This window comes from Myxine glutinosa, chromosome 8 (assembly GCF_964187855.1).
Source record: "Myxine glutinosa chromosome 8, kmMyxGlut1.1, whole genome shotgun sequence".
Classification (NCBI taxonomy): domain Eukaryota; kingdom Metazoa; phylum Chordata; class Myxini; order Myxiniformes; family Myxinidae; genus Myxine; species Myxine glutinosa.
This window is the reverse complement of record NC_136268.1, coordinates 93,164,745-93,176,917: the sequence shown is the minus strand read 5'-3', so window position 1 is coordinate 93,176,917 and position 12,173 is coordinate 93,164,745. Positions and strand designations below refer to the sequence as shown.

At 48.5% G+C, this 12,173-nt stretch overlaps 1 protein-coding gene across 5 annotated transcripts in view; it reads right to left on the bottom strand.

Moving 5' to 3' along the window:
* The window catches only part of LOC137411338 (adenylate kinase isoenzyme 1), a 77,532-nt gene that overhangs the window by 32,314 nt on the left and 33,045 nt on the right, over positions 1-12,173 (bottom strand). For 3 of the 5 annotated variants that reach the window (XM_078783543.1, XM_078783544.1, XM_078783545.1), the window contains 2 exons: positions 8,865-9,056; positions 7,571-7,646 (listed from right to left, as the gene is read on the bottom strand). In XM_078783543.1, the coding sequence (XP_078639669.1) occupies positions 7,578-7,646; positions 8,865-9,056 (261 nt within the window). In that variant the 3' untranslated portion in view covers positions 7,571-7,577. Of the gene's footprint in view, positions 1-7,106; positions 7,647-8,864; positions 9,057-12,173 lie in introns of those variants that run through there. The other 2 variants (XM_078783541.1, XM_078783542.1) reach the window with 1 other exon arrangement.

Genomic DNA, 12,173 nt, shown 5'->3' with positions numbered 1-12,173 from the left:
GCTCCTCGCTCTCTAACCCCTCGCTCCTCGCTCTCCAACCCCTCGCTCCTCGCTCTCCAACCCCTCGCTCCTCGCTCTCCAACCCCGAGCTCCTCGCTCTCCAACCCCTAGCTCCTCGCTCTCCAACTCCTCGCTCCTCCCTCTCCAACCCCTAGCTCCTCGCTCTCCAACTCCTCGCTCTCCAACGCCTCGCTCCTCACTCTCCAACCCCGAGCTCCTCGCTCTCCAACCCCTCGCTCCTCACTCTCCAACCCCTAGCTCCTCGCTCTCCAACCCCTCGCTCCTCACTCTCCAACCCCTAGCTCCTCGCTCTCCAACCCCTCGCTCCTCACTCTCCAACCCCTCGCTCCTCGCTCTCCAACCCCTAGCTCCTCGCTCTCCAACCCCTAGCTCCTCGCTCTCCAACGCCTCGCTCCTCCATCTCCAACCCCTAGCTCCTCGCTCTCCAACCCCTCGCTCCTCGCTCTCCAACCCCTCGCTCCTCACTCTCCAACCCCTAGCTCCTCGCTCTCCAACCCCTCGCTCCTCACTCTCCAACCCCTAGCTCCTCGCTCTCCAACCCCTCGCTCCTCACTCTCCAACCCCTAGCTCCTCGCTCTCCAACCCCTCGCTCCTCGCTCTCCAACCCCTCGCTCCTCACTCTCCAACCCCTAGCTCCTCGCTCTCCAACCCCTAGCTCCTCGCTCTCTAACCCCTCGCTCCTCGCTCTCCAACCCCTCGCTCTCCAACCCCTCGCTCCTCGCTCTCCAACCCCTAGCTCCTCGCTCTCCAACCCCTAGCTCCTTGCTCTCCAACTCCTCGCTCCTCGCTCTCCAACCCCTAGCTCCTCGCTCTCCAACTCCTCGCTCCTCGCTCTCCAAGCCCTCGCTCCTCACTCTCCAACCCCTAGCTCCTCGCTCTCCAACCCCTAGCTCCTCACTCTCCAAACTCCTCGCCCCTCTCCCGTCTCATTCATTTTGGAAATGGAAGTTTCCACGCAACGCATGAATTGTCACGATCCTCAAGAGGAAGTCTCGTAATCATCAAATATTCAAATGGCAAGTAAATTACATTGTGAAAATTAAAGATGTCAAATAAACCTATTTGAAGTGTATGCGCACATAACTAATAAAAAAAAACGAAGAAATAACTCTCGGTAATTTCCTGAAACATCTTTTAGTTTTAATTCCAGATAATAATGTTGAATGAAATAAGAACGAAGAAATATATGTCGTTTTTGTGACGACTGTCATCAAAAGTAAAACTGTAAAAGTAATATATCTTAACGGAAAAGAAAAAGCGAATTTTTACTATATGTCGACATTTTCCCCAACTGTTATTTTAGGCGGTGTATTTTCGTGTATCTTCGTGGCGCGATTAAAAAAAATATATTGAAGGAGCTGGGGCTCCCACGTCGATCGGAAGAATGGACGCGACAAAAAGCTAGAATTCATCTGAGTTGCTTTAATGAAATCAAACACTCAGGCACTCTCCAAAACCCGTTTATCGGTCAGCAATATATATCTATTAACCCAGGGGGTTTGCCCAGGCCCGGCGCCAGGGGGCGTGGCCCTGCGGCCTGGCAAGTTGAGGGCGAGCCTGCCCGGGCATGCCCGGGCATGCCCGGGCGTCCCGACCGAGGCCTGGCAAGTTGAGCGCGGGCCTGCCCGGGCGTCCTGGACGAGCCCGGCATGGTGATCGCTCCGCGTCCTTGATAGGTGCAAGGCGATTGTGAACACCCAGCGGCAGCCGCTACACACGTCCCCCCAGAATCGACTTGCACCGGCAGGGTCAATTTGAGGGGGGTCCTGATGACCCGGCCGAAGCGACCCCTGGCGGGTCGTGGGAGGGGGTCCGGTGAGGTGGTGGGCGGTCGAGTGGGGGGCACCGTGGACGGGGGGCGTCCTCGCCGTGGCGGAAGGGCCACCCGTGGTGGGTGGTCGACGTCCACGTGCGCCGGCTTGAGGCGGTCCACTGCAATCCGGTCCGACCTGCCGCCGATGTCGATGACGAACGACTTGTCGTCCCGTCGCAGCACCCGGAAGGGCCCGTCGTACGGCGGCTGGAGTGGCCACCGATGTGCGTCGTGACGCACAAAAACATACTCCGCTGTGCGGAGTGCTGGGGGGACGTAGGACTGGGGGTCACCGTGGTGGGATCTTGGCACGGGGGCAAACCGTCGGGCGGCCTCCTGGAGGTCCGAGCGCTGGTGAGCTGCGGACCAGGGACTGGTAGCGTCGGGCACGAATTCGCCCGGGACGCGTAGCACCTGGCCATAGACAAACTCGGCGGTGGATGCCTGGAGGTCCTCCTTGGGGGCCGTGCGAAGGCCCAAAAGGACCCACGGCAGCCGGTCGGCCCAACCGCCGTCTTGAAGGCCGGCCATGAGCGCGGCCTTCATGGAGCGGTGGAATCGCTCGCACAACCCGTTTGCTTGGGGGTGGTAGGCCGTAGTACGGTGGAGCTTGACCCCCAGGTTGCGGGCGACCGCGCCCCACAGCTCGGAGGTGAACTGTGGTCCGCGGTCTGACGAGATGTCCGCTGGTGCGCCGAAGCGGGCGACCCAGGTGGCGATGAAAGCCTGCGCCACGTCGGCGGTGGTGGTGGAGACGAGGGGAACGGCCTCCGGCCACCTGGTGGTCCTGTCCACCATGGTGAGCAGGTGTGTGAACCCCCGTGACGGGGGGAGGGGGCCCACCAGATCCACGTTGACGTGGTCGAAACGTCGTTCGGGCACGGTGAAAGGTGCCAGCGGGGCCTGGGTGTGTCGGTGGACCTTGGCCCGTTGGCAGGCCGTGCAGGTGCTGGTCCAATCGCGGACGTCCCGACGAAGGCCGTGCCAGACGAAACGCGCCGACACCAGCTTCTGGGAAGCTTTCCGGCCCGGGTGGGAAAGGCCGTGGAGGGAGGCGAAGATGCGGCGTTGCCAGGTGACGGGCACGATGGGGCGAGGCTGGCCTTGGGAGACGTCGCAGAGCAGGACAGTGTCCGCGCAGGGGATGTCGGCCAGGCGGAGGCCAGTGTCCGCCGCCCGGAGGGCTTGCACCGTGGTGTCGGTGGTTTGGTCCGCCGCCATAAGCGCAAAATCCACGCCCAGGTGGACCGCGTTCGCGCTGGCCCGGGAAAGACAGTCGGCCACGGCGTTGTTTTTGCCGGCGACGTGCCGGATGTCCGTGGTAAACTCCGACACGGCGGAGAGGTGGCGCTGTTGGCGGGCTGACCATGGCTCCGTGACCTTGGCCATGGCGTAAACCAACGGCTTGTGGTCGACGAACGCCGTGAAAGGTCGGCCCTCCAGGAGGTGGCGGAAATGGCGGACGGCCAGGTGTAGACCGAGGAGCTCCCGGTCAAACGTGCTGTATTTGAGCTCGTTCGGCCGGAGCTGCCGGCTGAAAAAAGCGAGTGGCTGCCAAACCCCGTTCACCCATTGCTCATGTACGGCGCCCACCGCGTTGTCGGAGGCATCCGTGGTGAGGGCGATGGGAGCGTTGAGCACCGGGTGAGCGAGCAGTGTTGCGTCGGCGAGGGCCCGCTTTGAGCGTTGGAAGGCCGCATCCATTGCTGCGGACCAGGCGATGTCGTGCTTGGCCGGCTTGCCCCGGAGGGCTTCGTAGAGGGGCCGCATGAGTTGAGCAGCGCGGGGCACGAAGCGGTGATAAAAATTCACCATTCCCAGGAATTCCTGCAGGGCCTTTATGGTGCGGGGACGCGGGAACGTGGTGATGGCCTCGACCTTGGTTGGCAGCGGCACGGCCCCGTTCTTGGTGATGTGGTGGCCCAAAAAATCAACGGCCGTCGTGCCGAAGTGGCATTTGGCCGGGTTGACGATGAGGCCGTGCTCGCTGAGGCGCCCGAACAGTGTTCGGAGGTGGAGGAGGTGCTCGGCCCGGGACGTGCTGGCGACGAGGATGTCGTCCAGGTAAACGAAAAGGAACGGCAGGTCACGCAGCACGCCGTCCATCAAGCGCTGGAACGCCTGACCCGCGTTCTTGAGACCAAACGGCATCCGCAAGAATTCGAATAAGCCGAACGGCGTGATGACTGCCGTTTTAGGGACGTCGGCCGCCCTGACAGGTACCTGGTGATATCCCCGTATGAGATCAATTTTCGAAAAAATGACCCGTCCCGCCAGACAGGCGGAGAAGTCTTGGATATGCGGGATCGGGTACCTGTCGGGGGTGGTAGCGTCATTGAGACGGCGGTAGTCGCCACACGGGCGCCATCCACCCCCCGGCTTTGGCACGATGTGCAGTGGCGAGGCCCACGCGCTATCGGAGCGCCGCACGATGCCGAGGTGCTCCAACGCGTCGAATTCGGCCTTCGCTACGGCGAGCTTGGCTGGGTCGAGGCGGCGGGCCCTGGCGTAGACCGGCGGGCCCGTGGTTGGTATGTGGTGCTCGATCCCATGCCGTACTGCGACGGCCGAAAACGTCGGCCGCGTGAGGGCCGGGAACTCCGTGAGCAGGCGAGCAAACTCGTTCGCCGCCGGGACGGTGCATGCCAGCTCGGTCGGCGCGGAGCTGCTCAATGTGCATACCAGGGAGCTGAAGGTTTCAGCGTTGATTAAACGACGCCGTTGGACGTCCACCAGCAGTCCGTGTGCGCAGAGGAAGTCGGCGCCTAGCAGAGCCATGGGCACGTTGGCGGTTACAAACGTCCAAGCAAAGCGTTGGCCGCCGAAGCAGAGGGTGACGTTGCGCGGGCCGAAGGTGCGGATAGTCGATCCGTTGGCCGCAACCAAGGAGGGGCCGCAAACCGCGGATTGCCTGTCCTGGTCAGAGGCGGGTATGACGCTCAGTTGGGCGCCGGTGTCGCACAGGAAGCGCCGTCCGGACGCTTTATCCGTGATGAACAGTAAGTTGCCCGTGTGGCCGGCGCTCATGGCTGGTAATGAACGCCGGCCCGGCCGTTTCCCGGCCTGCCGAAGGTGCACGGGGGTCGGCATGTCCGGGCCTTCTGTCCGAACCTGGCATGATAGTAACACCACGCTTGGTCAGGTGGAGGCCTCGGTCGTCGTGCTGGAGGTGGTCGGCTCGGTAGAGCGGCCGCCAATTGCGTCGGCAGTTCGGCCGTCGACCGTGCCGGGTGCTCGGGCGCCATGGGTGTTGCGTCGGACGGCGGTGGGTCCCATGTCGCCGCTGCGATGCGCTGTCCTGCGGCGGAGATCTTGTCGGCTTCTCTGGGAAGGGCCCGGGGATCTGTGATCGTCGTGCTTGCCAGGGCGAGGCGTACCGGGTTAGGCAGCTGACGGAGGAACAGCTCCCGGAACAGGAATGCCGGAGAGTGCTCGCCGAGCAGTGAAAGCATGTAATCCATTCGCTCGGAAGGGCGCGTGTCGCCGAGCTCAGGCAGTTCGAGCAGGCGCCGTGCGCGTTCCGCCGATGGGAGGGCGAAAGCATCGAGGAGCAGCTTCTTAATCGCGCCGTATTTGTCAGCGGCTGGCGGGCTTTCGAGGAGGCTCAGGGCGCGGGCCGCGGTAGCCGACCCGAGCGCAGCTACCACATGGTGGAAGCGGGTGTCGTCGGCCGTGACGCCTCGCAGGGCGAACAGGGACTCCGCCTGCGCGAACCAAACCGCCGCGTGAGCCTCCCAGAAGGTAGGCAGTTTAAGGGCGACTGCCGTGTCCATGTCGATAGGTCACCAATGAAGGAGCTGGGGCTCCCACGTCGATCGGAAGAAAATGGACGCGACAAAAAGCTAGAATTCATCCGAGTTGCTTTAATGAAATCAAACACTCAGGCACTCTCCAAAACCCGTTTATCGGTCAGCAATATATATCTATTAACCCAGGGGGTTTGCCCAGGCCCGGCGCCAGGGGGCGTGGCCCAGCGTCCTGGCTGCGGCCTGGCAAGTTGAGGGCGAGCCTGCCCGGGCATGCCCGGGCATGCCCGGGCGTCCCGACCGAGGCCTGGCAAGTTGAGCGCGGGCCTGCCCGGGCGTCCTGGACGAGCCCGGCATGGTGATCGCTCCGCGTCCTTGATAGGTGCAAGGCGATTGTGAACACCCAGCGGCAGCCGCTACAATATATCTCTGCATTTTCCCGTGTGTGCGTGAATGTTCTCGATTATTTCTGACCGAGTCTAAAACCATCGATAAAAATTAAATCAGATGGTGAATTCGAGATAAAATCGTGAGGGTGACTCAATGAATGGGCTTTATTTTACAGGCCTCTGAGAAATCATTTCGTTTTATAAACGGAAACTTTCATGGGATTCTCTTCCCGTTTTTTTTCAACCGAGTCTAAAACTATGTTAGCGACTGTTAAAAATGAAATGATATATCGAATTAGAGTTGAAATAAACCTGTGAGAGAGAGAAAGACAGCATGGGCCTAACTAAACAGGCCTCAAAGCTATTCGAGTTAATAAAATGGTGGATATTTGTTTACATGAAGCCTCTCCAAGAATGGGTGGAGCTACTCTGTAAACGGAGGAAGCCACACCCCAGGACAGACAGACAGACAGACAGACAGACAGAATCACCTTCGCCTATTATAATATAGATACCTGACATTCAACAGGTTTTTACCATACTTTACCATACTATTATATATGATATTATGATATATATGATATATTATACACCATATTATATATGATATACTTTACCATAATATTTTACCATACCTGATATATTATCATATATTATTACATATTTTTTACCATAATATTTTACCATACCTGATATACTTTTTACCATAATATTTTACCATACCTGATATACTTTTTACCATAATATTTTACCATACCTGATATACTTTTTACCATAATATTTTACCATACCTGATATACTTTTTACCATAATATTTTTACCATACCTGATATACTTTTTACCATAATATTTTAGCATACCTGATATACTTTTTACCATAATATTTTACCATACTTGCATTAAATCAAGTTTTGCATTGAAAAATAACTTTTATTCTGCTCGGAATATACCGCCGGCAAGGCAATTTGACATTACCAATAAATGAACCTTTCTTCACATATCAATTGTACTGTTGTGTATTTGTTACATCGCCTTCCTGATTTGACGAGTAACACGAAAATATCGTTTCGTGGTGAATTGCTTTAGACGTGCGTTGGATGAAACGCAAGTGGAGATAACGTTTGGGGTTAACATCACTGATTAGTGAAACGTGGTTAACGATTTTATTTCTTTGTCTATGGTTTCTGTTACAGTGCAATAGTGGTGATACATACAGTGCAATTATGAACATTAACATGAATCTCCTCTCAACCTCTTCCTTTTCTTCCCTATCCCACCTATCCCTCCGTTATTCCACTTATCTCTGAATCATTTTCTCGTATTTTAACCCCTTTCTCTTTCCCCCACCACCTGCCAAATTTAACCCCCATCTCAAATGTATCTTTCTTCATGTAACCGACATGGATAAAGGCATCTCGAGTAACAAACTGTTCTCTGTAGGTAAATCAGGAATCCTGCTCTTTGGTAAGTGTGAGCTTGTTCACATCTTGCTGTTGTCTTTGAGACAAACACATACACATATTTTGAACTCGTTTATGGGTACATTCTTGATGCACAGTGATAACCCAACTGCCATGTTTTGTTGGTGCCTGTGTCCATGCCTGGGCCTTAGTGTATGGCTTCAAGGGCTTTGCAGACTTCGCCGAAGACTCCATCCGGAGTGCCCTCTGAGTTGATCTTCAGCGTGGGATGCCATGTGGAAAGAGAAAGGGAGGGTTGTGGGGTGGCATTGTTTATACACCTTTAAAACAATATCACTCATAGCATTCCGCACTCTCTCCACTCACTATACGGTACTCGATGGCATTTTGATGGAATTGGCTGCAAGGTTTTTGTGTACACTGGCGAACATAAATGAGGCTCTCATTGCCAGTGCCTGTTAGTAAAGGTTGGGGATGGAAAGTATGGGGGGGATCCTGAAATGGGGAAGAGAACCTGAAATAGTTAAAGGTAGTTTCTAGAAACGATGCAATGCCATTGATGATTACAACCTTGGGGAGGATGGGATTTTTCTTATAATGTGGTCGAATCGCTATTTATAAGGTTATATATTTCTATAAATTTTGTATAAAAATTAATTATAAAGTTTTATAAACTAGCAACGGTACCCGCCCTATGGGCGGGGCTTCAATTGGGAGGCCCCAAATGAAAAGGCAAAATGTCAGAAATTGAAGGCTTTTTTATTTTTAAACGATTTATATAAACATCCGTTGAATCATATCACATGCAAATCATAAAAATCTAAACAGTATTTGTAGAATTTCATCAAAAGCCACATCACTGTTCACATCGGTAAAATATTATTCCATCGTGTTTGGAAAAACTGGAAAATTGGAAAAAGGAAAAATTGGAAAACAACATAGCCTATTTTACTCCAGGGGGTCCCCAGGATTACCCACCCAAAATATCGTTGCGATTGGTTCAGCCGTTTTTGCGGTACCTGGGAACGGACGGACGGACAGACAAACGGACAGACATTTGGTGAATTATAGTAAGATTTATAAAAATATTAAATTATAAATTTGTCAATTTGAGTGATGTGAAGTTTGAACAAAATCAGCGAACGCAGAAAAACATTCATGTCATGGGGGATGGGCCTGTCAAAATGGAACAGAGAGTAAGCAGGAAGAGACTTCGGCCTTGTGATGCCTTTTCCTGTGTCCTTGATTTCCTTGTATAAGATGGTCAACTTGGTGCTCAAAAACATTCATGTGAATGCGTTTTACATCATTTTTCAAAGAACTAAAGCTACCTTAAGTCTTTTTGCTTGTTTATCCAAAGACATTGGTGTCAAGAGATCCAGGGATTGCAAGATCACAAAACAATGACCACAAAATTAAAATCGAGCACATCCGGCCTTCACTATCGGAGTTTACGCCGAAATTGTCACGTTACCTTCCGCACAATGCCTCGTTTCTCATAGAATCCGATCACGGGCTTTGTGGCCGAGTAGTAGGTGCCCAGGCGATTGCGGATGGTCTCTTCGTTGTCATCCGAACGACCGCTCGTCTCTCCACGCTTCAGCAGACGCTTGATCATGGTCTCCTCCGCTGCATCGATGTACAGCAATAGTGTAGGAGGACCGATCTGTGGGCCACACGGTGACTTGTTACAATATTATACTCAAGTGAACATTTGAGGACTTTCATACCACCATTTATTTCATAGTACGCAAAATCACACCTGACACTCAAGTTGGGTATCTTGAATTAAAATTTACGAGAAACACCTGCTCCCGATGGGGGAGTAATACCGCCACCCCTCCCACTGGCAGTGGTCAGTAAAGCATTTGCACGATGCCATGTGTACAGTGCAACATTGCAAGGAATTTCCACAAATGACTTGTGATTCCCCCTCCTACCACCACCATTCAAACTGGAGATTCAATCATTAATTTGTTTTTCAATCTGGGGATTCAGTAATTAATTTGTTTTTCAATCTGGGGAGTCGGTAATTAAATTGTTTTTCAATCTGGGGATTCAGCAATTAATTTGTTTTTCAATCTGGGGATTCAGTAATTAATTTGTTTTTCAATCTGGGGATTCAGCAATTAATTTGTTTTTCAATCTGGGGATTCAGCAATTAATTTGTTTTTCAATCTGGGGAGTCAGTAATTAATTTGTTTTTCAATCTGGGGATTCAGTAATTAATTTGTTTTTCAATCTGGGGAGTCAGTAATTAATTTCGTTTTTCAATCTGGGGAGTCAGTAATTAATTTGTTTTTCAATCTGGGGATTCAGCAATTAATTTGTTTTTCAATCTGGGGATTCAGTAATTAATTTGTTTTTCAATCTGGGGATTCAATATTTAATTTGTTTTTCAATCTGGGGAGTCAGTAATTAATTGTTTTTCAATCTGGGGAGTCAGTAATTAATTTGTTTTTCAATCTGGGGATTCAGTAATTAATTTGTTTTTCAATCTGGGGATTCAGTAATTAATTTGTTTTTCAATCTGTGGAGTCAGTAATTAATTTGTTTTTCAATCTGGGGAGTCAGTAATTAATTTGTTTTTCAATCTGGGGAGTCAGTAATTAATTTGTTTTTCAATCTGGGGAGTCAGTAATTAATTTGTTTTTCAATCTGGGGAGTCAGTAATTAATTTGTTTTTCAATCTGGGGAGTCAGTAATTAATTTGTTTTTCAATCTGGGGATTCAGCAATTAATTTGTTTTTCAATCTGGGATTCAGTAATTCATTTGTTTTTCAATTTGGGGATTCAGCAATTAATTAGTTTTTCAATCTGGGGATTCAGCAATTAATTTGTTTTTCAATCTGGGGATTCAGTAATTAATTTGTTTTTTCAATCTGGGGATTCAGTAATTAATTTGTTTTTCAATCTGGGGAGTCAGTAATTAATTTGTTTTTCAATCTGGGGAGTCAGTAATTAATTTGTTTTTCAATCTGGCGATTCAGTAATTAATTTGTTTTTCAATCTGGGGATTCAGTAATTAATTTGTTTTTCAATCTGGCGATTCAGTAATTAATTTGTTTTTCAATCTGGGGATTCAGTAATTAATTTGTTTTTCAATCTGGCAATTCAGTAATTAATTTGTTTTTCAATCTGGGGATTCAGTAATTAATTTGTTTTTCAATCTGGGGATTCAGTAATTAATTTGTTTTTCAATCTGGCGATTCAGTAATTAATTTGTTTTTCAATCTGGCGATTCAGTAATTAATTTGTTTTTCAATCTGGCGATTCAGTAATTAATTTGTTTTTCAATCTGGGATTCAGCAATTAATTTGTTTTTCAATCTGGGGAGTCAGCAATTAATTTGTTTTTCAATCTGGGGATTCAGTAATTCATTTGTTTTTCAATCTGGGATTCAGTAATTAATTTGTTTTTCAATCTGGGGAGTCGGTAATTAATTTGTTTTTCAATCTGGGGAGTCAGTAATTAATTTGTTTTTCAATCTGGGGATTCAGTAATTAATTTGTTTTTCATCTGGGGATTCAGTAATTAATTTGTTTTTCAATCTGGGGATTCAGTAATTAATTTGTTTTTCAATCTGGGGATTCAGTAATTAATTTGTTTTTCAATCTGGGGATTCAGTATTTAATTGTTTTTCAATCTGGGGATTCAGTAATTAATTTGTTTTTCAATCTGGGATTCAGTAATTAATTTGTTTTTCAATCTGGGGATTCAGTAATTAATTTGTTTTTCAATCTGGGGATTCAGTAATTAATTTGTTTTTCAATCTGGGGATTCAGTAATTCATTTGTTTTTCAATCTGGGGATTCAGTAATTCATTTGTTTTCAATTTGGGGATTCAGCAATTAATTTGTTTTTCAATCTGGGGATTCAGCAATTATTTGTTTTTCAATCTGGGGATTCAGTAATTAATTTGTTTTTCAATCTGGGGATTCAGTAATTAATTTGTTTTTCAATCTGGGGAGTCAGTAATTAATTTGTTTTTCAATCTGGGGATTCAGTAATTAATTTGTTTTTCAATCTGGGGATTCAGCAATTAATTTGTTTTTCAATCTGGGGATTCAGTAATTAATTTGTTTTTCAATCTGGGGATTCAGTAATTAATTTGTTTTTCAATCTGGGGAGTCAGTAATTAATTTGTTTTTCAATCTGGGGATTCAGTAATTCATTTGTTTTTCAATCTGGGGATTCAGTAATTAATTTGTTTTTCAATCTGGGGATTCAGCAATTAATTTGTTTTTCAATCTGGGGATTCAGTAATTAATTTGTTTTTCAATCTGGGGAGTCAGTAATTAATTTGTTTTTCAATCTGGGGATTCAGTAATTCATTTGTTTTTCAATCTGGGGATTCAGTAATTCATTTGTTTTTCAATTTGGGGATTCAGCAATTAATTTGTTTTTCAATCTGGGGATTCAGCAATTAATTTGTTTTTCAATCTGGGGATTCAGTAATTAATTTGTTTTTCAATCTGGGGATTCAGTAATTAATTTGTTTTTCAATCTGGGGAGTCAGTAATTAATTTGTTTTCAATCTGGGGATTCAGTAATTAATTTGTTTTTCAATCTGGGGATTCAGCAATTAATTTGTTTTTCAATCTGGGGATTCAGTAATTAATTTGTTTTTCAATCTGGGGATTCAGTAATTAATTTGTTTTTCAATCTGGGGAGTCAGTAATTAATTTGTTTTTCAATCTGGGGATTCAGGAATTAATTTGTTTTTCAATCTGGGGATTCAGTAATTAATTTGTCTTTCAATCCGGGAATTCAGTAATTAATT